Below are 27,929 nucleotides of genomic sequence, written 5' to 3'. Positions count from 1 at the left end.
TTTATTTGATACAATGATTTATATAATTTGTTTGTGAATCACAATCACTCTACTGACAATGAAATAAATTTAGACTTCTCCAAAGTCCGTTAAAAGTGATGGATTTTCTTCATGTGGTAAAACTGACCAGAAGGTCCATTGGGTGGAAACATGACTACTTTTACAACATTGTCTACTCCTTGTGAAGCTGTTAAATCTCCATTATTATTTGATATATTTGTTTGAACTAATCCTGGATGCACATTATTGATTGAAATCATTTTTCCATCTTTATTGGTTGAGAACTTCCTTGCAAGCAAACGAGTGTAGGAATTCAAAGCCAACTTTGAGAGGGAATATTGAGGAAAAAAATATGGCCAACTTTTTTCTATTATGTCACCACCTTTAATATCTTCTAAAAAGCTTTGAAGCATCTTATCAATTAATTCCTCTATTATTTTTGAATCATCAGAAAGTTCCAATCGTAGAGAATCATTATTGAGCCACTGTAACATTCACCATAATTAAAAATCTATAAGTATTGAAAAAATAACCATTATTATCAAGTTAACTAATGTTTACCTCTGATGACACATTCACGATAATTAAAAATTTGTATGTATTAAGAATATAACTGTTATTATCAAGTTAACTAATGTTGTACCTGTAATAATCCAGACTCTGATGAAACATTCACAATGCAAGATCCTGCAAAAGATGATCTAAACATCGACAACAATGCTTCTACAAGACTTTTTGTTCCATAATAGTTAGTTTCAAAGCAAGTTTTTGACATTTCATAATTTGTCACAGATAATTTGTTGAGACTTGGATTAGCTTGAAAACATAGAGAAAAAGAAATAGTTATATGGGTTCGGTTAGAGTTTGTGCACCACAAAAGGGAAAAGCTAAAAGATGTAAACCCAAAATAACAAGAATTTAAAATAGGGCTTATAATTTATTAAATAAATATAATTTCATATTTCACATTTTCATCTCTATATTTATGTTATTATGTGTGGATGTTACTAATGCATAGTCTTTGTATGAACTATTCGAATCTTTTGCTACACCCACTAATCTTAATCTCTCAGTTGCCATGTTATACTCTTCAGTTTGGAATTAAGAGCTCAATTCACAAGGTGTCTTCTTGGAATGGATCACACATATGATTTTTTCTCGTAGATGGAACTATGGGTGTGATATAGTCCTCCAGTTTTAAAATTTAAAATTTTCTTCTTTCAAAGTCAACAACCACATGATATAGCCTAGTGTTGCACTAAACATTTTGAATTGTGTGTCTAGTGTTGTATATTTAAGGACATCATCAAATAATTTTTGATCAATTGAAAAACTGTTCAATATCAACTATCAATCACACATATTGTAGAGTCAATTAACATCAATCTATCTTAGTTTTCATCAAACTTAACAATTAACAAGTCGACGCTCATCAGTCTCAATTTTTCTATATTACAATTTTGTCAGGTCAAACTAGAGGACTAATTGTCATCGTGGAGGTTGAATGTTCCTCTCTATAATAGTAGGCCCCCAATAGAGTTTGTTAGCGTCACAATTTTAGATATAAGTACACATGATTTGAACTAGTTTCAAGGTTCCATGGGTATTAAAGATAGAATCATGTGCATAAGTTACAAGCATGCCAATTGGAATAAATCATGATCCTAGCACTAAGAAAGCTCAAGATCATCATAGATATCTAATCACCAATTCAATTTTATATTTGATTTTATAAATCTTTATCATAGTATCTTAAAGCATTAATATTCCATATCATGTCAATTTTCATTTAAACCCTGAATCCATCTCAACCATTTCAAGATTTATATTTGTTTATCTTTTTCTTAGTCTATCTTAATCTTTTACTTTAGTCAACCTAAATTAATTTTAGCTTATATTTTGGTTACTAAATTATATTATTTTTATTGTATGACTACTTTAATTACCTCACAATATTACTATAATATAATTTATTTAATATTAATAATTTATTTAATATTAATAGAGAAATAATAATAGTACCTTGACACAAATTAACTGCTCTCATTTTAATCATTTTTCCTTATAAGTACTAAAGCTTCATGAACTACATTTGATATTGCTAACATTTTCTTCTCTACATTTATGAATCAATTATATGCATATATTAATAATACATGCCAAATAATTCAAGTATAATTAAAAATGATATTCTACATATTTTGAAGCCATTTAATATCAATACTAATTTATCTCTTAACACCCATTAAATAATCAAATGAACTCAAAACTCATTTTATGTATCTTTAAAAAAAAATTCTAATATGCCACTATGTTGAAAGAACATGAATTTCTTATAAGTATGCGATGTGACATTGTGCAAAAATAGATCATGTAATAATTTAAAAGTGATGGTACATATATTCATAAATTATCTAATATGTTAGTGTTAAAATAGAGTAAATTTGTAATAAGGTAGATTTGAACACAATGATGTACATCTTTTAGTTTTTCTAATATGACAGTTCAAAATTGTTTTAATTGTTAATCCTAGATTACAATTGTTAAATATAGTCTTGAATATTTTAAAATTCTTACAATGATCCATTATAAATAAATAAAAGAGGTGAAGTGGATTTGAAAGTGATGATTTGTGTGAAAAAAAATATAATTTATTAGTAATTGATGGTTTACATCGTTTAATATTAAGTGTAGTATGTCAATTCAAGAATATTAATTATCTTGGTATCTAGTAAAATCATGCAAAAAATATCCTTTCTATTAATCAAATTTCTCTATAGAACATCTTAACTTTGAATCATACCTTATGCATATAAACAACTTTTATTGGGATTTGTAAATAAAATTTAGGAAGGTGGAATAATAGATCATGAATTAATATTAATCTTTTGAAAACACCTTGAAATGAAACTCAAACTATGAGATCAATAGTGATGTATAAGTTGAGAAAATATTCTTGTAATTTTGTAAACGTATTAATGAATATTGTTGTAGTTTAATATTAAATTGATGTATGATGTACAAATGTGTAAATTATAAATTTCTTATTGTAGGTGTAGGCATTCAACAACATCTCTATAAGTAGAAACTAGAATACATATGAAACCACATGGTGTTCATTTTATTCAAAATAAATACTTAACTTACACAATTATCAATCTATTAAGTTGATACAAATAATACAATACACATATAATTATTCACTATAAATATTTAAATTAATTATTCATCATCAAGGAAGAAAACACCTGATATCAAACAAACACTAGATAATGGTGTTGAATGATCCTTGAAAAAAAAAAAGTCTATTATATGGATAAAAAGAATGCAGGTAACATCAATGAGCTTCTATGCCAAGTTTGAAATGAGTGCAAGCAGGAACGACAGCAGACGAGGGTCGGGGGGTAGGGTTTCAGTGGCAGAAGATGATGCAGAGGATGTGGACGGTGGAGATGGGAAGGGTGTGGCTCGCTCCTCCTCAACATCGCTTGTCTGTGCCTTGTGTTGGAGCGAACTCGGGAGTGGTCGTTTTTCACGAGTCATCCCGACCAAGTCGATGTTGTCGTGGTCGTGGCTGCAGACTTAGCAGGAGATGGTTTCAGTGGAGGGTGGCTGTGGATGCCCTCCTCGTGTGCCTTGACGACTAGTTCTCTTGCAGTCGGAGAGAGCGGTTGTGCGGTTTGTTGTGTGGATATTTCTCGGGGTGTTTGATTCTGGTTTGGAAAGGTTGTTATGTACCCCGATTTTGGGTTGTGGTTGTGTTTGCTCGCCGCTCTTTTCTGCTCCATGTCTGGGCCTGGATTTTTTGGGTTGCGGTTCGACAGAGATTTTAGAGGGCTTTGGCTCCCCTCCTTGTCGACTGTTGATGGCCTTGGTGTTTTTTTGCTACCCTGGGTACTCTCTCTATTTTTCTTCTCAAGGGTTAACCACAAATTTGTCTATTGAGGTGACCCCATCTCCTATAGAGGTGGAGATGGGTTTTGCTTGTTTATCTTTGATTAGATGCAGGGAGTTGTATCAGGGGGTTGTTTTCCTTTGGAGATTGAGCTTTCTTCCCATGTTACTTTGGGAGCTATTGTGGATTCTGTGGTTTCTGCTTGTCCTCTGCTCTCTTGTGTATGGTTGGAGGCTGTTTTGTTCTAGTCCTATTATGGTTTTGGGAGCCATGCTAAAATCTAGTGATTTTGATTTGGGGAGCCTATTAAAACCCCATGGGGTGGGTATTATTGATTATGGGATCCTTGTGAAAACCCCTATTCTTTTGTTTCAGAGGAAGGTTAAGGGAGCCTTTTTAAAACCTTTGTTTTTTCTGTCGATGGGGTCTGGTTTTTCTTGTCTTTATCTTTTGACTCCTAGGTCTTTTTATGATGAGGGTTTTTTTGCCCCTCTTTGTCTTGGTTCCATGGTTATGTTCCATTTTTTTCGCATCTTGGGGTTACTTTGGTTGTTCCTATTGCAGTGGTCCTATCTTCTATGGAGGGGGAGATGGATGTGGTTGGAGGTGACCTAGCTCCTATTAAGGTGGAGTTGGATGTTATTAGATATGCCTGCAAGTGTTGTTGAAGGGTTGATGAAACTCAGTTGTTTGGTTGCAAGGGAGATTTTGATGCATTGTTGCCATCTTCTTTCTTCTTTCTTCTTTGTCCTTTTGAGGTGGAGACAATGAAAAATTTATTGCCCATAGCAGGGTACACTCTCAAGGATATGGTTGTGGGAGCCAGGATAAAACCCATGATTATGGTTGAGGGAGTCTTCTTCCCTATGTTCATGATTGTCTAATTTCTTTTAGGGTGGCTTAGGCCTTCTTTTGATGCCACTAGTTCTGTATTGCTTATTATGTTGTGTTTGATCGTGGTTGGGCTGCTATTTGTCTATGTTCTATCTTTCAGCAACATTTCTTTGTGGGTTTCTGGATCCGTGAAAAATTCGAGGGTTTCAGGTTCCTTCAAAACTTGTTGTACGGAGTTTCGTGTTCCCTCAAAACATGTTTTACCCTTAATCAAAACATCAATGAGCTTCTAGAAGTATGAAGAGTAGCACATAAACTAGTTGATATTACTTAATGCAGATAATGACAAGAAATAAAACCTAATGGAGAAGTTATTTGAGTTTATAATGCATCTGTAATTTATTCTATGAAATGAATTTATGCCTAAGGATCAAGAGCTATGGTATATGATATTGAATGAAGATACAAAGGAGAAATGTATGGATGAATAAGTGTTAAGTAAAGTTGAGGAAAATAAAATTAAGTCCCTATAAATTCATCATGAGGTCAAGGTTCATGTTGGAAATTTCATTATTGAAATAATAGGTCGGTCATTTTATAATGCTACATGAATTTAGAAGATACATAATTATTTGCAAACCTGCAACAAAAAGAGGAATTTTTTTAGAGTGAAGAATTCACTTGGTAGTTGTAGCACAAACATGCATTAGGTGATGTTATTGAATGAACAAGCATGCTTATAGTTATCCCTTATATTTTGAGGGGAGTCATTTTATTTAATCCTCTCATATGCCATCAAAGAATACTAATTTGGAAAGGAGAAGTGATAGGGAGGATCCTAGATTGCTTGAGTCAGCTTAACTCACTCCAAGGCCTTTTTCCTAGCCTACCCCGGGAATGCTCCTCTCTATTCCCCTAATCCACTCTAGGTCCTCACTACTGAGGTTTATTACTCTGCTCTTTGTGAATTCACTTTCGTAAATCCACCAACTCACTGTTCCACTGAATCTAACCAGACACCTTGCAGGGTTTACTCCACCATTAATTATACCTACAACTCCTCCTAAGTTGTTTTCTCCTCATGTTTGGATCTTCTCTCCCTTTGATCCCATCTTCCCCTGGTCTGAGGCTAACAACCTAGACTCCGGTCTACCCTGCAAGTGATTCCTCTTGGTCACTGATACCTAGCCGAGCTATCATCAAGTTTGCCTAGGGCCAGTCTGTTGAAACAGCTGACGCCATTCCCTGGTCTACTACAAATAGAACTCTACTGTACATGGTTGGCTCTTCTTGACAACCTCCAATGGTTGTGTGGATCCCACGATGGAGAATCAAGACAGAGCCATGTTATAACTACTTGTCACCAATAGAAAACAAGAACAGGAAGACAACTTTATCTATAGAGCCGAGCTTGGCATGACTTCAAAATTGGAACTCACAAAACATAGAAAAGTAACATCTACTCTATCACACTGGCATTTAAAGATTTAAGCCATTATTTACAGTTTATAAACACAAATTGAACTCTGAGAAAAGAAACCAGAAAATGATCTTCACATTGCTATTCAAAAGAAGTTTGTTCTTGTGGAACCAACACATCCAATTATCCCAATCCAACCTTGTTATAGAATGCCCCTTGGGTCTTTTATAGCCTCCTAGACATGTCTTGAATCATCCCTAACAGAAGAGATTCCACTCGACACAATTCGGTTTCTGTCTGTAACTGAATTTCTATTTCCATCGGGTCATCGAGATAGCATCAAAATATTTGCTTCGATGACCGATGACAATTTACAACTTGTAGACATCTAAAAATGGTCAACACTTGTGGAGTCATACTTTAACATTTGTGCATTGCCTTATTTTAGGGTTCTTGTGTTGCATTAACATTTCTTCTATGTTGCGCACTTGGTCTTTATCATTTGCGAGCATTGAGTCCTTCTTCTGCATTCCTTATTTTTCTCGCTTTCGAATTAGGTCTTGTCGATAGCAATCTTCAGTCATGATTTTGGTCGATCTTGTCAATCTCTTATCAGCTTGTCAATCTTGTCATTTGGCGATCGATTCATCATCGATCTTTGTCCTTGTCAATCATGGTCAATTTGTCATTGATTTTTGTCAACCAATCTCAATCATTTATCAACATTGGTCCTTTGTCAATTAGAATCATGATCGAACCTACATTAATATCTTGTTGTCTTGACCTAATTCCTTGTCCTCTTATTTCTAGGGTTTTATGATTTGTTCGTTTAATCATTTTCTTCTTCTTTGTGGGTTAAATAAATCTATTTATTTAGTCCTAGGTCTCTTTCATGAATTAATTAATGGATGAAAACCTATTAATTAATTCACCTAATTTCTATTTCATCTTTTTCCTCAATTTTCTAATTTGCCAAATTCTCCTGATTCCTAATTTCTATTTCTCCTATTTTCTTTAATTTTTCTAATATTTCCCCTAATTTCATGGGAATGGCATTTCAATCTTGTCATAATTTGTCATACATCTTGCATAGCAACTTGTCATAATTTGTGCATAATTTGTCAAATGCCTTGCATAGAAAGTGTCATACATTTGTCATAATTTTGCCATTCTTGATTTGAATTTCCTTTCAAATCTCTTCATGCTAATCTTGTCCTCTCTCCAATTTGTCTATAAATTGGATGATTTTCTTCAATGAAAGAATCAATCAATAAATCAATCAATCAATCGGATCAATCAATCACATTTTCGAGTAGCCTTATGCTGCGAATTTCATCTCTCAACAACTTGCTTTCTACTTGCATTTTGCACTTGTAGGTGAGATCCACATCAAATTTGAAGGTGAAAGAAGAACAATGGAGCCACATGAAGGAGATATCAACGTCGGTTTGCTTCGATTTCATTTGATTTGAATATCTTGTCTTTATGTCTTCATTGATTGGATTGGGATTGCTTTCATAGCTGCTTTAGGTTTTGTGGTTGTCCTAATTGCTATTGTTTTGATGATTTTTAATTTCCTGATCTACACAACTCATGCACCTTCTTATTGGGTTATCGGTGTAGCGTCAAAACACTCCCGTCGATATCCGATGGTGCGCTCCCAACAGCATGTTGTTCCATCGGGTTATTGGTGTAGCTCTAAACATGTTATACCGATAGACGAACACGTGCTCCAAAAGGTATGCTTTCCCATCAGGTTATCGGGATAGCTCTAAACATGTTGGGCTGATAGCCGATGGTGCGCTCCAAACCGTATGCCTTCCTATCAGGTCATCGGGCGGCATGAAAACTAGTCTTGCCGATACCCGATGGCTCCACTCTGAACTCACTCCACTCACTCCAATCCGCTGGCAACCTCATTGGGTTATTGGGGTAGGTGGAAAACAATCCCACCGATAGCCGATGGTTCCACTTTGACTCACTCCAACCGCTGGCGACTTCATCGGGTTATCAGGGTAGGTGGAAAACACTCCCGCCGATATCCGATGGCTCCACTTCGGTCTTATGCATACTCATCGGGGTAGGGTAAAACCGGTTATTCTGATAGCCAATGGTAGCACTCCATACACTGGTGGTGTCATTGGGACAAGTCTTGCCGAAAACATGAATTTTAAAAAAGAAGCCAAAATGCACTCCAAGCTCCAAACATACATCTTAATGGACTAGAACTAGTCCTTATGCCAAAATTACCAAAATTGAAAAGGGTATTTGCTCACCCTTAGGTGCTCCTGCACCAAGAAGTAAGAGGCTATGGTCTTAGAGTTATAAGTGGAACATTGAATATATTAATAGAATTTTTATGAGGATAGAATAATAATGTGACATGTGTGGAAGTAAATAATAGAAGTGTCCTGTGCTAAAGACACAAAAGTAGAAGAAAGGATGTAAGATAGTTATCTACAAGTTCACCTGAAACAACTGTTGGAAACTTGAGTTGTTGTGTTGTGTTGTCATTTATGTCAACTTGTCTTGTGTTTTCATTGATGCCACTATGTGTTGCCGATGGTCTAAAAATGTATAATTTGTTGTTATTGTGTGGTTTAGTAGTGAAATTGAGTAAGTTTGTGACGCAGGAGCATCAGGAGCATCATAAGCATGCATTATGTCACTTTTGGGTTTTAGGTTGTTTAAGTGTTTTTTAGTCAAATAAGGTCATTTAAGACCGCTTCGGACCATTTTTAACCATTTTGGAAAGTTTTAAGTCCATTGATAAAAAAATGTAAAAGTTGCACAAAGTTGTCATGTTGCTCAAAAAAATTGTCAAGCAACTTTCCAAAAGTTGTAAAAAAGTTGCTTTTGCTAACAAATTGGTTGGTTGAATAGTTGGAGAATTTATGGAATGATGGAATATGTATAAATATGTCCTCCAAATCGAATTCTAAGGTTGGAGAAGGATGGAAAGCAAAAAGACTTCTTTTGCACATTTTTACCTTTTATTTCTGTTTGTAAAAGTCTGATTTTTCAATTGGTACATCCTTGTACGGATTGGTATGGGACTAAAACTTGTATGGATAGGAAGATAATTTAATTTTAGATGTTTTTAACTCTTACCAATCCTAAAGTAAAGTTTTTTTGATTGGTCTAATAATCCAATCTTCCTAACAACCCTGTTCAGAAACTGGGGTTTCCAGTTTTTGAAAAAAATCCATAACTTTTGATTCCACTGTTGAATCATGATGAAAACTTGAGGAAAATTGTTTATCTAGGTTATCTTAAATCTCACCGAATGGATTTGCTTTTTTTTTTCAAAAGATATACATGACTGTACTCACGTTGTAGGTTGTTGTCCTAAAAAAGAAGCCAAATCAAGGAGGGTTTGATGTTTTAATGTTATGCTCTGGTCTGATTAGTGGGAGTATATATTGTAAAGGTTATAAATACATGTTTTAAGGCTTTGATAGGCCTGTATTTTGTATGGGAATTATTCAAATAGGAAAAGTGTTGATGTGAAGCAATCTTCGGTGAGGAGGGACCTCAAAGAGATCAATCTGGACCGGTCAGCAAGAGTAAACACAACATAAACACAAAGATATGATGGAGGCAATGCAGAACATATTGTTTTATTTCATGAAAATTGATTAAAACCAACTGGTAACAACTGGGTTACAGCATAACCGGCTCACAGGCCTGGTAGAACATACAAAATAGGTCACATCTGAGACCTTGACTCTTTAGATATATCTTCGATGCACAGTCTCACTACTTGATTCTTCGATTTATTACATTCTAATGCGCAATTACAATTATATATACGATCCAAAGGATCCAGTTGGCCCAAAAAGGGATCAAAACCCGAAGAACAAGACCTAACGTGTAAAATTAACAAGATCGGCCTCTGCCAAGAGATTCCTCTGTAAAATCCAAAGGATGAAACGTAGATCGCAAGAAAAGGTCGACTACACGCCAAGGAACATTAGAATCAATGCCCAAGGCTCTACAAGCTTCAGAAGGGGTTCCGGTAGATCACCAAATAGGTCCAGGCAACCGGTAACAAGAATTGTCAACCGGTAATAGAAAACTGTCAAGGAAACCGATAGCGATATCTTGTCGAAAAATGATCCAAATGCGATGTGGTTTGGAAATAAGAAAGATGATCAAGTCTTTAAGTAGAATCCAACTCCATAGGGACACATAGAAAGAAAAGTTGAAATTGCAAACATAAAGAAAAACAGAAAGAAAATGTTTTTGGTTGATGCAAGATTGCTATGAACCGGGGATGCTCCTGCATCAAACATCCGAGGTTATTGAAAAAGTGAGCCTCTCAATTTGTTGGGGTTAGAGGAAAACCAAGGCGGTCTACCTCTTCCTAAGAAATCCAAGATGAATCTTCAACTAGTTTGTCCTTCCACTTCACAAGATACTCCTTATACTGACTGTTCCTGGTACTACGCCCAATCCTACTATCCAAAATTTCTTCAATCTGATCTAGTTCCTTCTGGGGCAACTATTTCTCCAAGTCTGCAATATTATCCTCACTGAACTCTGGTTTATGATACTCATGAAGACTGCAATGTTAAATACAGGTGAAATACTCAGACTATCCGGTAACTCCACTTCATATGCATTTCTAGAACTGAACTTCCTCAAAATCCTGCAAGGTCCAAACTTCTTCATCTGCAATTTGTTATAAGTTCCAATCGAGAATCTCTCTTTTCTCAGATATACCATCACTTCATCACCAATTTCAAATTCCTTATGTTTCCTCTTCTCATTTTCCTTCTCCTTATACTTGTTGTTCATGTCTTCCAAATGTTGCTTAACCTAAATATGCAAGGTTGCCATGTGATCTGCAAATTCTTCTGCTTCTGAACTTCTCCAGTCTTCACTGCTAATATCCCTCAATTCTGATATACCTCTAGGATGCACTCCGGTAACAATCTCAAAAGGTGTTATTCTGGTACTCCTATTCACTGAATTGTTGTAGGAAAACTCTGCTTGTGCAAGGATCAAATCCCAACTTCCGGTTTTATCTCCAACTAAACATCTCAACAAATTTCCCAAGATCCGGTTAACTAATTATGTCTATCAATCAGTCTGTGGATGAAAAGTAGAATTGAACTTCAAATCTGTCTTCATCTTCTTCCAAAGTGTTCTCCAAAAATAGCCAACAAACTTAGTGTCTTTGTCAAAAACTATTCTCTTAGGCAATCCATGCAATCTCACCACTTCCTTGAAAAGAGGTCTGCTACATGAAATGCATCTGACATCATCTTGCAAGGTATGAAATGAGCCATCTTCGAGACTATCCACTACCACAAATATAGAATCATTCCCTCTCGGTGTTTTAGGCAATCCAAGTACAAAATCCATGCTTATATCCTCCTAAGGTCTTACTGGTACTGTCAAAGGTTTATACAATCCCACATTCTGACTACTACCCTTTGCAACTTGAAAAACTCTAGAACTTTGCACATATCTCTTAATATCCTTATGAATCTGGGGCCAAAAGTATTTCTCACTCACCAATGCTACTATTTTGTCAATACCAAAATGTCCAGCTAATCCTCCATTGTGTTTCTCCTTTATCAGATTCTCTCTCATATAACTCTTAGGTATCCTCTGAATAACATCCCATCCTGAATGAAGTAATCCAATCACTTGCTTATATCTACCATAACCGGTTCTCTACATGCTTTCCAAGGTTTTGCGAAATCTGGGTCATCATCATACAAGGTCTTCAGATCTTCAAATTCTAATACTGTCACTCTCATCTTTGTTAGCAAATTCCTTCTCCTACTCAATGCATTAACAACTTTGTTAGATTTCCCACTTTTATGCTTCAACACAAAGGTGTAACTCTGCAAGAATTCTACCCATCTCATATGTCTCTGATTCAACTTACTCTGACTGTTCAAATATTGTAAATCTTGATGATTTGTATACATCACAAACTCCTTAGGCAACAAGTAATGTCTCCACTTCTTCAAGGCTTGAACTATGGCAGAAAACTCCTGATCATACACTGAATATCTCCTCCGAGCATCATTCAATTTCTCACTGAAATAAGCTACTGCTCTCCCTTCCTGACTCAAGACTGCTCCTATTGTTGTTCCACTTGCATCACAATCCACTTGAAATACTTTATAGAAATCTGATAAAGCCAACACAAGCTGCTTAGTCACTTTCTGCTTCAACAGTTCAAAACTTTTGTTTGCTTCGGTGGTCCACTTGAATTCCTTCTGATCTCCTCTCATGGTCTTAGTCATAGGGTTACAAACTGAACTGAAATTTTTGATAAACTTTCGGTAAAAACTAGCCAATCCATGAAATGATCTTACCTCTCCAATGCTTTCCGATGTAGGCCACTCAACAATTGCTTTCACTTTTTGACGGTCCATCTTTAAACCATCCTCATATATCACAAATCCCAAATAGACTAACTCATCCCTCATGAAAGTACACTTCTTAATATTTATCAACAACTTTTCTTCTCTCAACCTATGCAAAACTTGTCTCAACTGCAACATATGCTCTTCTTTTGTCTTACTCAAAATCAGAATGTCATCTAAATAAACAATAACAAACTTACCCAATAATTTCTTCAATACCTCATTCATCAGCCTCATGAAAGTACTTGGTGCATTATTATCAGGTTACAGCATAACCGGCTCACAGGCCTAGTAGAACATATAGAATAGGTCACAATTGGGACCTTAAATCTTAAGATCTATCTTCTATGAACAGTCTTGCTACTTGATTCTTTGATTGATTACATTCTAATGTGCAATTATAATTATATATACGATCCAAAAGATCCAGTCGGCCCAAAAAGGGATCAAAACCCAAAGAATAGGACCTAATGTGTAAAATTAACAAGGTCGGCCTCCGCCAAGAGATTCCTCTGGAAAATCCAAACAATGAAACATAGATCACGGGAAAAGGTCGGCCACACACCAAGGAACATCAGAATCAATGCCCAAGGTTCCGCAAGCTTCGAAAGGGGTTTTTATAGATAACCAAAATAGGTCCAAGCAACCGATAACAAGAACTGTCAATTGGTAATAGGAAACTATCAAGGAAACTGATAGCAATATCTTGCCGAAAAATGATCCAAATGTGATGCGGTCTGGAAATAAGAAAGATGATCAAGTATTCAAGTAGAATCCAACTCCACAAGATCCGGTGAGCCAAAACTGGGACACACAGAAAGAAAAGTTGAAACTGCAAATAGAAAGCAAAATAGAAAGAAAATGTTTTTGGTTGATGCAAGATTGCTATGAACCGAGGATGCTCCTGCATCATGATGTCATGCCTAAGTGAAGAAAAAGTTCAATCCTTGGCATTAAGGATTGAAATGATAGTGTATGTTTGAATTGCTTAATTGTAATAAGTATCTTGGAATGGTGTCAAATTCAAATAATAATGTTTGATCAATCAATATTGAATGAAATGGGCAATGGTAAGGGTATGTGTTTGGCCTACTGACAAGTGTCTAGGAAAGGGCACCTAGAATGTGTCTAGTTGCATTCAAGAGTCCATTGTGAGTTTTTGTGTATTTGTTTGGTTTGAGGTCCTTCTCTGCATCAGTTTGAGGTGTATTCATAAGGTTGGTGTAGTGGAAGTTTCAATATGAAGGAAACAATATTTATGCAGGAAAGAGTTTTTAATGTCCCAATGGAAGAATGCTTTGCATTCATCTAACATGTGAAGATTATGGAGTGTGGTTATGGATATAATGTTTATGATCTATATATGTTGTACTATCAATTTTATAGGTCCTCTATTGCTCAAATGGTTGAGTTAGTTGTTACTATTTCTAAGAGTGGGGGGTTTCTATCAGAATTAGTCCAGAGAATGATTGGTAGTTCTTTGATATGCGGTTTTCAACGTTGCAACTTGGAGGACATGTTCATTTGGTTTGTGTAGTGTTTTAGTTCAATTTTCCAGTGATGGTTTGATTTGAAAGTGATGTTATGGTGTTCTAAGTTCAGTGTTGTCAGCTGGGTTGGTTTTTGGTTGACTATGGTGGTGTATCCTATCTGGATCATGCCTTTTTGGTCTGGATATACTTTGGTGGTTGAGTTTTTTATATTAATATGGGTCTCACAATGGTGTGTGTGGATCTACATTAACTTTTGTGCATTGGAGAATAGTTTTGGGTTGATTGGATGGTGTGCTACATTGTTTATCTACACGTTTCATTTGATGCCAACCTTGGAGGATGTGTTATTGTGTGCATTTTGTTGGAATCATTTATAAAAGATGTCTGGTCATGTGTTTGGGTCCTCTCTATCTCCTAGAGTGGACTGCATTTGATTTTTTTGGTTTGGGTGGCCGAATTTATGTAATTTTATATATTTTATCTATGATCGACCTAGTTAAGGGTTTCAATGAATTATGTTGCATATATAAGAGTGAGGATGTATGAGTTGTGTATGGGATGTACATATGAATTGATGTGAAGTGGGTATGAATGATGCACAAGCAGATTTGGTATAGAAGAAGTGCGAGATATAGTTGTGAAGAGCTTTGAGATAGTGTTTGAGATCAAAGGTGTCTACCATGGTATTAGTCGTCTGACACAATGGTTCAAGGACTATTTCATGATCAAGATATCTTGTTCATTTCATTTCATTGATCTTCTACACTTGTCAAAAGAAGGTGTGTTCTTTTTGCCAGTCAATGCATTCATTTGTATCTTGCCTTGAGACAGTGAGTTTCAATACTACAAGTCCTTTGTATCATTCCCTAAGGTTGTGTGCATTAGTCTTGCAAATGCTTTTAGGCGATGTACACTCCTTGGCCTTGAGACTAAACATTGTAATCAATTATTCATATTGTGAGTGTGATTCTCACCACGGTTCTTTCTTGTTTAGGGTTTTCCATGTAAATTTGGTGTTCATGTGTATGTTGTTCTTTGTGCTTTCACATGTTTCATAATTACAGTAATAAGTTAAGTGTGGTTTTAAGTTTCATAAATTAGAAGTGAAGTGTTTTGAGGTCTGGACTTATTCACCCCCCACTCCCATCTCTTAGTGTTGTGGTATGTTCAACAACAACATGGTCTTATCATTATAAATAACTCAAAACCGCATGTTAACTTTAAAATAATACATGGTTTACATTATTGTTAATTTTTTCTTTATTTTAGACAATGGAAATTTTATGTCTCATGGTTTACATTTTTGTCTCAAAATGTAGGTTAACATTATTATGGAATCATGGTTTCTAACTCTTTTCCTAAAACACTTAATATCTAATTTGCGCCTTCTCATTTTATCCCCCTTCATAATGCTCCTCATTATACCATTCTAACAATTTTTTTTAATTTAATAATTTTTTCCATATATTCTATTCTCAATTCCTCCTCTTTGTTCTCCTCCAAAAAATCATCTACATTAAAATGTTACTAACTAGCATCACCTACTATATGCACTTTTAGCACTATTTTTATCACACACAACTCCTAGTTGCAATACCATGGGGACTAAAATGTTAACATAAGTATCCACATATTCTACTCCATTTGTTGCATGTAAAAAATCCCAAAAAATAAAACATCAGATCACATGCAACCTTAGATTCAAGCTCCTTTTTTGCATCTCTTATACCTCTTTGATGATCATTTTGATATAAATGTAAATTCATGTATGGATTCTCTCAAGAAATATTTATTTGCAAACAATAAAGTTCTTGGATTAGCTATTGCCTCACATTTAGTAGTTGCTAATGGAGTAAGAGTATATCTTCTCCCATTCAAAACCAGGGCATAAGTATTTTCCCCATCATTATAAATATATCTTCAATCATATTGGCATAGCCTTCCCACAAATAAATGGCACACATCCATGGGAATTACATCACACCATACTTCATCCTCATTGATCTAAAAAATTATCAATATTGTTCATTAACCAAAAGTTTGAGAACCTTTGTATATCTATCACTCAAAATAGATTAGGATTAGCTACTCTCCTCATCCATAACTTCTCTATCATCTCAAAGGAAACTAAACTATATATGTAGCCACTATCAATTATGACCTTGCAACACTTACCACTTGTATTTCATGTAATTCTAAAATAAATACTTCATTTCATGAGATCATCCTTCCTTCTTATTGGTTTCAACAACATCCTCTTCATCATGAGGGCTTCTTCATGCATCATTTCCTTTGTGTATTTCAACTAAGTATTCATCCTTGTGTTTTCCTTAGTAACATGACTTTAGGAATCGCTTCTTTTAACCCCATTTTTCTATATTTTTATGCATTCAACTAATCTATGACCCACTTATCTATACTTGTAGCATTCTCCAATAAATCCTCCACCTCTTTTTTGACCAAATATTACTTCTCTAATTTTTGAGTGGACTGTCTCTCTTGATTCATATTTATTTATCTAATTATGAGTGGTGTTGTCCTCTTCATCATAGTTATACCTTATTTTGGCTATTTGTATTTTATCTTTGTAATCCATGATAAGTTCTTTTTCCCCCACAATTCTTGTTAAGTTTCCTATCAAACCTTGTTGTGTCCTTGGTAGTTTCTCCTTGACTTTCAATGCATATTTCTAGGCCTCCTCAAATATTTGTATCCTTAATGTGCTCCACTATTCTTGTATACTTAACCTTAATATATTGACATATCATGTTACCTTCTAATTCTCTAACTCTTGGTGACTCAACCTAATAGGAATTGTTTAAAACTATCCAATATAACTCTTTACACTCGTCTCCCTTACTATAACTGAGTACCTCAAGCTAATATTTGATTGGTATCTAAACCTAGATTTAATTCTCCTCAACACATTGTCTATTGGAAATATTCTCTCTACCATTCCCCCTCAAATTTTTTATGCTAATCTCATAATTTTTGGATTCTCAATATAATTATATTTAAATATTCATCTATATCTATTCTTCAATCAAGCAATTCATTTGATTATAGACTCCTTCGGAAGCATGGAAAATTATCCTTGTTGCTCTTGATATCCTAGAGATGGGATCAAGTAGTTTTCTCTCATTTGCATTGAAATCACCAACTGCATCTGCATTTCCTTGTGTTGCTTCTCTAACTCTTTATGTTGTTCATGAAATCTACCTCTTCTCCTATCATGTTTTATGGAATCCATCCTTGTTTTAGTCCCCTCATGGCTTCCAAAATTTTATCAATCCTTCCTACTACTTATCTTGTTACTACCACGCTCTTCTCAAGGGAATCTTGCTACCTTATCTATACTCTTCATACATCTAATACTTCCTAGATGCAATGCTCTTTGCTACAAATTATGCATATATTGAGAATTATTTCCTTCCTTGAAATATTTTCAACTCGCACTACGAAAAACAAACCCATTTTCTTAGACATATATCTCACTATGATACCAATGTGTTGATGGCTTAAAACCCTTGCGATCCCCTTTTTAAACTCAACCCACGAACATAACTCTTCATAATATCATCTTGAGGATGGTTGAGCTATTGGAAGAAATGCACATAGACTTCTAAATAATCAAGTGTTACTTTTTTGTAGGGAGTACTACAACTATTTGATGCTCTCTTGTAGACCACATCAAGCACCATATTAGTTACAAGGGACTTAAGTACAAACTTATATACTCTACCCTAGTGTCATATGTCAAAACAATACACATATGCACACACATATACATAACTACCACATGACATGAGACTCTTAACTTAGTTGCAATGGTCTAACCTTGTATAACACTAAAGGTAAAAAAGTAAGTAACCATTCAATCAAGGAGTGAACCCCAAATCACACACATAAATAGAAATGTTACCACATACACTCCACACCAAGAATACTTATTAATTATAATTAAAATTAACCTCTTTACAATCATTGTGAAACTAAATAGGATGCATGGACACATATTTTGAGACCTTCCTTTTTAATGTTGCACATAACCATGCTTTCCTTTTCTAGATATGTATTCCTACATAAATGATGAAAATCTCCTTATCTCTCCTTGATTTCACTCTCATTTTCAATATTATCTACTCTCAAGATTCATGATACCCACATTTCCTTATAAAATGTATTCCTTATGTCCACATTCCTTCCTTACATCTCTTCATTTTCTTCATATTGAAATAAATTTGTTTTCAGATCTTAAAATAGGGGCTCTCTTTTTCTTCTTTCAATTCTACTCACTTATAATCATACCGAGTCCATCATTGTTTATTGTGTTTCTCACATCATCTCATATTTTATTTTGGTCTATGCACTTCTAACTTCTTTATCTTCTCTCTATTATATACTCCATGTGACCTTCTTTTGTTTCTCTTTTTTCCTATCCAGACATCACTCCTCTCCAACCCTTTCTTCTCATAAATATCACCCCAAAACTCCTACTAAATCTTGTTCAAAATGAGTAACAAAAAGTGGTCTACTCATTGATGGAAGTGGCCTAGGATTATTTTAAACTCTACAACTCCTATACTCCTTGGATGTGAATTCAATATGTTGTTGAAAGGTTAGAACTCCAAGAAAAAAATAATGGAATTTTTTTTAAATAATAAAATTCGGCAATGATGTGTACTTGCCTCTTTATGATGCCCTTGCATAAATCCTTATACTAGAAGATTACTTTAAAATTTTATAACACAAATTATTTTTCAGTTTGCATTGACTTAATAGAAACCATACTCAAATTTGTATGACATTCAAGCATAAAATCCAAGATCTCATTGATTTTATAACACAAATTATTTTTCAATTTGCATTGACTTAATAGAAACCACACTCAAATTTGTATGACATTCAAGCATAAAATCCAAGATCTCATTGATTATAGAATTATTTGTGTTAATAGTGTGAACGATGAGAATTATCATTCGATTAATCCATCAAATCAAACTTTTCAAATGCATATAAGTCCTTTTTCATATTATATGCAATCTAATAATATTGAATATTAACATGTGGCCTAACATTCTACTAACTATGTGGCACATGTAAATAATTTTAGATATTTTATGGATATAAGAATTTTGGTTCCTCTACACACACCCATATAACATAATTATGGGCATAAAATATAATGTGTGCTCTCCTTTGTACCTTTTGTTATTTAATTTTATGAGGAAATATCCAACAAAAAATATATTATAGTCCACTTTATGTTTGAGATTTCCTATATGGTCACCAATGTGAGGGTATCCTCATCAATCCAACCAATCAATACAATGACAAGAAGATATTTTATTTGATTTTAGTTTCGTACAAGATAGTTATGCATATAGAGATGTTATATTCAAAATTAACAAGGTAATCATTGCAAACACTCTAAGAAGCATCATCTTGCCTCTTCGAGTGGGACTTTAATAGGTGGACATGGTATTTTAAACCATGCTCTTATTGGATAGATTATATTGGTGTCATTTGGAATACCTTGGTTAGAGAAAATAAGGGGGTGAGTCCACCCTCTACATACATCAATGTTTAAAATGTGCTCATGGAGATAGAATTGTGAAGGTGAAGAGATATGAATATGTACTTAATTTTTAGTTAAATCATTTCACACTTCAAAATATGTTGAAATTCCCTGTGAATTTTTTTTATGATCACAAGGGTAAGGAATATCACATAGTTTAGCTCCCTAGGAATAGAAATATAGACTTCATTGATTAAACTAAATTATCAACAACTAAAGAGTCAAGAGAAACTTGAAAGAGAACACAAGGGGCAAATGAAGTTCCTTTATTTCCTTGTAAGGTTTTGTTGGGTAAAAATTTTGTAAACTGATGAAGGTTTACAAAATGTGAGTTTCACAATAGCACATGAGATAATATCTCTCAGAAGGAAAGATATGATCTCTCCTAATTGTAAGGGAAGGCTTCTCCTTTCTACTACAATTACTTTCTATTCTATCTACCTGCTAACTTTACACTATTCTAGGATGAAACAACAACTTAGTTCTCTTTTTTCAAAACCAGTTATATCTAGTTCTCTTTTCAAAATAGATTCCTTAACTAAAACAACTCTAATTTTTGCAGTAATATATTAAAAACTAAGTTTACTAGGAAGTAAAGTGTTCCTGAAAAAACAAAGTCTTCCATTAATTCCCCTATTTTTTGAAAAATGACCCAGGGACGGGACTTGTGTACACCAAGAACTCAAAGATTCTTCTGAATAACAAATTCCTATCAACCGTTGTAAACCAAATATATTGCTAGCTCAAAGACCTACAGATATGTCGAAGGATTTTCTACTCTAACCAGATAATCCATACAACACAAAGACTTCACTTTTTATCCTTCCAATACAAACTTCAGAGACAACTTGCAAAAGCTCAAAGGCTTTAAACAATCTTCTCAACATATTTCCAATTCTTGTATTTCCTAACTCAAAGATTACTTGTAGAAATTCAAACAACTTTTAAATATTTAGCATCAAGAATTATACTAAACTTTAACCTTTCAAGAAAATATGACATAAATGACATAAGAACAATCATACCATACACAAGATTGATCTTAAAACAAAGTTTGAAAGCCAAACTTATCTTCTCTTGGATTAAAATATTGCAAATCTACAAAATGAACACCAAGTTCCAATTTTTTGAAAAAATGAATTAAAAGCCAAAGAAAAGACTCCTAATCAAATTGCACAAAGGAGCAATAAATAACTTAAGTTTCATATATAGGTGCAAATCGGGTTTATGAACCTGATTTGCACTTGTCAAGGTGCATTTCGGGTTATAAACCTGATTTTCATCTTGAGGCAAAAAGTTGTAAATCGGGTTTATAAACCCGATTTGCACCTTGGAAGGACACTTGGTGCAAATCGGGTTTATGAACCCGATTTACACCTAAATCTCACACTTAAGTGAAAAATGGGATAAACCAGGGGGGGAAACATGTTTGAGATGACAATGTTATCTTGTAAAGCATGCATATAGCTTCTAAACCACAAATGGGCAAAAAAATGTGGGGTTACCTCAATTTTTGCAATGCTAAAATCAAGGATAACAAGTTCCTTAAAAACAAAATGCAAATTATAATTCTTTTCCTCCACCACAAGCAAAGTAAGAGAAAGATATCCTTAATCATTTGTATATACCAAAATAAGCACTAGAGTTTGTTGCTCATTTTATATTAAGTAAATGTTGTCTACTAATGTCTTAACCTACATTGCTATCAATGGTTGTTATCAATGGTCAATAATCCAAGTCATTTAGACTTTTTTGGTCCACACATCAAGGTTTCTCCCTTGTTACTACTCTTTATGACCTTTTTATAGAAGCTTTGTTTATTTATTAGCTTATACAACTTCTCATACTCTAGCTAAGCATATTTCTCTTCCCAATTTTCTCAATAAATTATTCAATGTTTGTTTTATCAGTTTCTTTCCTCTCTTTTTGAAGATGAAGAAAATGTTAAACATGATATTTAACGCCTTGATACTTTTTGCTAGGCCTTTGGCTCAAGTATCTAATGGAAAAAGACCCAATGCTACAAGAAATGTTTTCTTCCCAAGCTAGATCAATTAGACAATTATGGATGGAAATGGATTGATCATGGAGATTTTTTTATTTTTGTGATATTCTCTTTGCTTTTTAAGCTTCTCTTGTTTCCCTTTGGCAAATTGTTTGGATAGAGAAGTTGAACTACGAGATCACCAAGCCCCTTTCTTAGGCTTTGTTATAAAGTGTTGGCTACCACACAAGTCTTTTATTTTTCTTATTGGGTGCCCTCAAAATCATGTTCCTTAAAAATTAAAAAAACAAAAATTAGAGACTTTCTCTAGGCCTCTAGTGATGGGAAATATGGATTTCATTGTGCTTCTTAGAAACATTGTTGTTTTCATCATGAATTTGGTGGTTTAGGATTGCTTTCAATCCATTGGAAAAACTTAACTCTTTATTACAAATGGATTCTTAAATATTTTAAGAGAAATGAAGCCAAAAAAATTCTCATTAGCTATTATATCAATTCAAGTATCTCTTCTAAATGGCTAGCATGGAAAGGTTTGAACCTTGACACCCTTCATAGTGTAGGAGAAGATAGGTGACTCCTCAACACCCCCAAAATCCCTACAAGGCTAGAATAGATTCCACAAAAGAGAATGACAAGAATAGCTTGCTTCAAAAATGTAAGATTGGATAATGGTTGAATTTGAAATATACAATGAAATGTTGTTCTTATAAAGGAAATGTGTGATGTACTATGAACAACTAACATGGAACAAGCATTAAATGCCCAATGAAAACTTTAAATGTCTAGAAAACTAAAATTAAATAAGGTGGGCATGGCCCCATTATAAACAGCTTCTAGAATGTCACCTAGGACCCAAGTTAACTTAACATGTGAAGAGGTCCCTACTAATGAGTAATTAGGTACATAATCTTATTCACACTAACACTCGTCATGGGGGGGCCAATTCAAATTCACAACACTTTTGTATTACAAGAATTTGGAAAGCATGGGAGGCTATCAATTTGTAACTTCTCAAGGTGGGAGACAATTTTTATAATGAATTTTTAATAAACTAGAAGCTTATCTAGTGGTCTCCTATTATTTCTTATTAAAATCATCCGCTAGATAATATGTCATGGATTTATGCATTGACATTATTCAAGAAAGGCATTATAATTCTTCTAGATATCATTTATAGAGCCACCAAAATTTTCAAGTTTCTTGGATAGAGATTAAAAGAATATACAAAATGTTTAATCAAGATTAAGAGGCCTTTCACATTATTATTGATATCATTTCTCCTCGGATGGTCCACAAAATTAGGGTTATGTCTTTCAATCCTTTGTGGAAATATTGGAAATGGCATCCTAATACACCATTTCATTATTGTAAACCTTACAAAGGATATTTATGTCTGTCTCCTCATCTTCATATGGTTGACCAACTAAATCATCATGAGTATCTTTAGTCCTCTATGGGAACTTGGCATCATAGATTCTAGGCCATCCAATTGGCTATTCTTGAACCTAAATTAGCTCATTTTGTCATTTGTATTATGTATTGAAGTATCCCTCTTGGTTCTCAACTAATGCATTTGGGAATTCCCTATCCCTAGTGTCCATTCTATGGACAACTAGATACTCTCAAGAATGTCTAGTTCTACATCAAAGCTTAGGAAGCATGGAATTTAATTAATAATTTTTTAAATCTTTTAGACCCACTCCCTTTTGTGGCATATGGTTTTGTTCAGGAATGACCTTTTATCCCTTTCAAGTGTGACCAAATTTGACTTTCTTTCAGGGTGGAGAGAGAAACTTTATTATTTTTGTAAGATGTCATACTAATGTTCATTTCTATCTTAACACTAAAGCTATGATTTTCTCTAATGTGATTATTTAGATTCAAATGCAAGTTGGAAAGTTGCACTTGATGTGCCCCATTTGCAAGAGTGCCTAGACCATTGAGACAATGCTCTTTGCATTGTTGTCAAAGCTCCACCTTTTTCTCTTCCTCTCCTCAAGGATGTCAATGGGGTTGCAACTAGTCTATTAGATGAGATTGTGGTTCCTAATCCCATGGATATTATCCCTTGAGAAATAAAGATAGTATTTCTCGCAATTGGTCCTAGCCCTCACAACCACCTTCTCACTCCTCTCATGGGCATAGCGCTCCTAGTTGGTTTGAGTCTAGCAAGTTCCATTGGATGGAGCTAGTCATTTTTTTAATGTATGCTCAACAAATTCTAGAGGATACTTTTAACAACAAGAAGGGTTGAGCTAATCGATGATAATCCTACCTCTAGCAATGTATGGGAGAATCTTGACGATAAAAACTTCATCTAGCTAGAATTTCTTTAGTGGCTTAGTTTTTGTTGTTATGTTCAATCTTGGCCGTATAATTTGTTATCATTTGGACTTGCTCATGTCTTCTCTTTTGGATGTACTTTTTTACTACTCATTTTTTTGGGTGAATATTATACTATTAATCTTTTAGATTGATTAAAATTAAAATATGTCTTATTCATCAAAATACTATGTAAATGTATGTTTAAAAACTAATCAAAAAATGAATTATAAAAAAATGAAAAGATATCATAATTGATTACAATGTATCTTTTTAAAAAACTGTGCTTAATACAACCTTTTAATTGTGGTTTGATAGTATTTCTCTAGTGGTAGATTAGTGAGAGATTCCTAATAGTGGTCTGTATTGACTCCCAAGAGGATGAATGTGGGACTGGGCTCGGAAACACCATATTTTTGGCCATATATTTAAGGTATGTAATTTCTGAACTTGTAACATTTTAATTACTTTTATTAGATTAGTACAAACACAACAAAACTCAGAACAATAATGAAGGTATCCATAGCCTTTATGTGGCAGCATGTATTGTAGCAATCTTTATCACTTAAATGATAGAAATAAGATTTGCAATTTCATTTGGTAGGGCTCCAATGGTCCGCCTAAGGTCTGTAACACATTACTGTGAAGACACATGATTTTCTCTTCATATAATGGAGGTTAAATTGTTGATGGAAGTAATGGGCTGGAAAATGGTATAATATCATCGTTTTTCATTGGATTTTTTATATTTTTATAATAATTAGGAGTCGGATTAGAAAGATAATCCATCATAATATGCAAATTTTTGTTTTCGTACGAACAAAACAAATAAACATATATAATTTCACATTTAATTAATTCAAATAACCTATTTTGTTTTGATATCATCTGAAAGAATTCTTTCAAAGCATAATTATATTATGAACTATGATTTATTAATTTCCCCACATCCATGGATTCTTTTTAGCATTCTTTTTAGCAGAAAGCTTCAAATGGCTAAATATTTAACAATACAAGTTAAATTCTAAAGAAAAGTAATAAATGTAAAAGCATTCTTATGCTGTTAAATTAAATTTGTTTAAAATGAAAATTTTGCCTCGTGATAAATTAGAAAAATTCTTAAAAACTTTAGAAGAATTCGAATGAAAAGAAACCATAATGTTCTTACATATAGATTGGAGGGATCATATTCCATTTTATTGATTGATACTATGCCAAGTACAGCAGCGTTGTTGACCTGAACCACAACATTAATAATAATGAGGAAAAATTGTCCTAGTTCTTCAATAGAAAATAAGATAGTTTTTTGAATCAAAAGGTGCGAAAACACACTTTTTTATTGGTTTTCGAAAAAAAATTTATCAATAAGATAGTTATTGAATTTAATTATGTATTTTTTCATTCAATATTTTCAATATTTCTTTTTTTCATTCAATATTTTTGGGATTCAATTGTGCAAATTCTCTTATCATTGATCATTCAATATTTTTGGGATTCAATTGTGCAAATTCTCTTATCATTGATCATTCAATATTTTCAATAATTCTCCTCTTCTCCGATAATAAGTCATTAAGTGTGATATGAAATGCTTGATGAAAAACATAACATAGTTGAATCCAGAAACTATCTTATGTGTATGTTTCTCAGTCCGCATTTCACGATAGATCTCTGAGTGTGCTCTGAAATGTTGAATAAAAAATAGACACAATTGAATCCAAAAACTTGAAAAACATACCCAATTGAATTCAAAAACTATCTTATCAATACTACATAAAAAAACTCATTATGAAAAATTTAAAATCTCTATCAAGAAAATACTTTCACAGAAACTCACCAAAATCAAAATTTTACCTAATAAGGCAAACACAATTAAAGATGAAACCAAATATAAACTACTTTCTTTTCCATCTGTTCAACAAAGTGGGTATAATTTACCAGGATGTCCAGGCCGCCATAGTTGTCCTTCAACCACTTTGCAAGCTCTAAAACACTATGAGGACTCTGGATATCCAGTTGATGGAATACCACATTACTAACACCCTGTTCCTGAAGAGTTTTTGTGGCCATCAATCCTCTATCGACGTCTCTTGCAGTGAGCACAACACTGAAACCATTTTCTGCCAGTTGGCGGACAACTTCAAAACCAATGCCCTTATTTGCTCCAGTCACTACAGCAAGGGTTTTGCTATCCCACCACCTGCAAAGTACAAACCCATTACAAAATCATGTCTATATAATCTTGAACATGTGCAAAATCACAGTTTGAAAGGAGAATAAGAGCATTACTTGTTTGAAGCCATTGGTTTTACAGTAATATGATAAAAATTGCTCCTACCAAATCAGTGTTTTTTTCCAAGTTCTGTGCTGTGTATTACAGGATGAGAATATAAATGGGTTAAAATCCAAGTGCATAAAACGAGGGAATCTTGGCAAGAGAAGTGCATAGATTCCTTTACAGCCGGCCAAAAAGCATCTCCCAAATTCAGGGATAAAGACAGAAGAAAACAATTATAGTCCTTTATGATTGAAGTGCTTGTACCATATCTTCATTTGCTTATACCTTTTGGGGCTACCAGTCAATGCCGGTTCCTGAGAATGATACTAGATTCCCCACCATAATCCCCCTCTTTTGACTAAGATGTTGATAATTCTTATGTGAAGTCCCTCTAGTTTTTCGATTAGTTTATGTAAGAGTTTTTTGCATCAATGTTTCAGATCAATGTTTTGATTAGTATAGTTGTGTGATCCGAAATGTTGATGCAAAAACTCTTAGACTATAATCCTTATGATAATGTTGATGCAAAAAACTCTTACACAATCTAATCTGAAAACTATAATGACTAAAAGTATGGATTGTGGAAATTTGATATCAATAATTCCTATGTGAAGTTTATGTGCATATTATAGATTCTCCTTACTCTTAACCTTCCTCATCTATTACAGATTTTTTTAGGTTGTCATTTATAGTGTCAAATTATATCGGCCCAATAGTTTTTGTCGATGTTGATGGTTTGACAACTCTTGACAATGTTTTTATTGAAGAAGTGATCTTAGATTTTTGTGCTCAAAGTCTTTTGAGATGTAAGAATTTTGATATGCTCATGGATGTTGTTTACCATTCTCTAAGTCTAATAATACATATAAATGGTTGGAACATTTTACTTCGATAGGTTATTTTACTGAGAGAACTCCCCTAGAAAGTATGCTTAGGGAGTGAGTCAACAAGAGTTGGGTCTCGAATGGGATTTGTCTTGATGAAGTCTAAAACCTTAGTAAAGTTTATTTTTCTTTCATTTTTTTGAAGCCAGACATACAAAGGTTATCCTTAAACATGGTGTATGGTATGTCCATGTGTCTCTTGATTTTTCAACTTTGGACTCGATATTTTTCAATCTCAAATGAAAAGACACTTCATGTACTTATTTGGCTATAATTCCCAATGTTTTCTTTACCTTTTTGAAATTTTTTTGCCACTATTATTTCCTCTTTTGGAAAGGTCATGTGCATCAATCCTAACAAATTTTATTTGACTCATTTACAAAAGTGTTTATGCGTAGAGATTGATCTCTCTAAGAATCTAAAAGAGTTTGTACACATACGAATTGGTCGTTTGCACCACACCTTGCAAGTTATCTACCTTAACCTTTCAAATACTTATTTTTTATGACAATCCTTTAAGCATAAGATTAGGGGTTTCTCTCTTGTCTCTTCTCACAAGGCCCTCTTATCGACAAGTGTTGAGGCCCCCCCTTCAAAAAATAGTGAAAAGTTGACTACAATAAGAAACCATAAATATTTAAATCCCAATATTGATGGACTTCGAGTTAAACCTTTAGCTAACACTGGAAACCTAGCTACTAGGTTGCAAATAGGGGTTTCTTCAAACCCTCAAGTAAAGGGGAAAGAGGTAGCTCCATGTAATGGTGAGCCTTCCACTTGGCCTATTTTTTTTAGAATTTTGCAATTTGGGTCTATGTTATCTTCATAGCTAGA

General features: G+C 33.9%; 1 protein-coding gene across 1 annotated transcript; it reads right to left on the bottom strand.

Annotated features, from left to right (window-relative positions):
• Positions 1 to 44: 44 nt before the first annotated feature.
• LOC131044793 (salutaridine reductase) lies at positions 45 to 26,293 on the bottom strand. The gene is made up of 6 exons (XM_059210246.1): positions 26,223 to 26,293; positions 25,872 to 26,133; positions 25,105 to 25,173; positions 24,951 to 24,960; positions 644 to 816; positions 45 to 485 (listed from the first exon to the last, which is right to left on the bottom strand). The coding sequence occupies exons 1-6, from the start codon at positions 26,234 to 26,236 to the stop codon at positions 90 to 92; spliced, it is 924 nt and encodes a 307-aa protein (XP_059066229.1). The 5' UTR covers positions 26,237 to 26,293; the 3' UTR covers positions 45 to 89.
• Between the last annotated feature and the right edge of the window lie 1,636 nt (positions 26,294 to 27,929).

Source organism: Cryptomeria japonica, chromosome 8 (assembly GCF_030272615.1).
Source record: "Cryptomeria japonica chromosome 8, Sugi_1.0, whole genome shotgun sequence".
Classification (NCBI taxonomy): Eukaryota; Viridiplantae; Streptophyta; class Pinopsida; order Cupressales; family Cupressaceae; genus Cryptomeria; species Cryptomeria japonica.
This window is presented reverse-complemented; position numbering and strand designations above follow the sequence as displayed.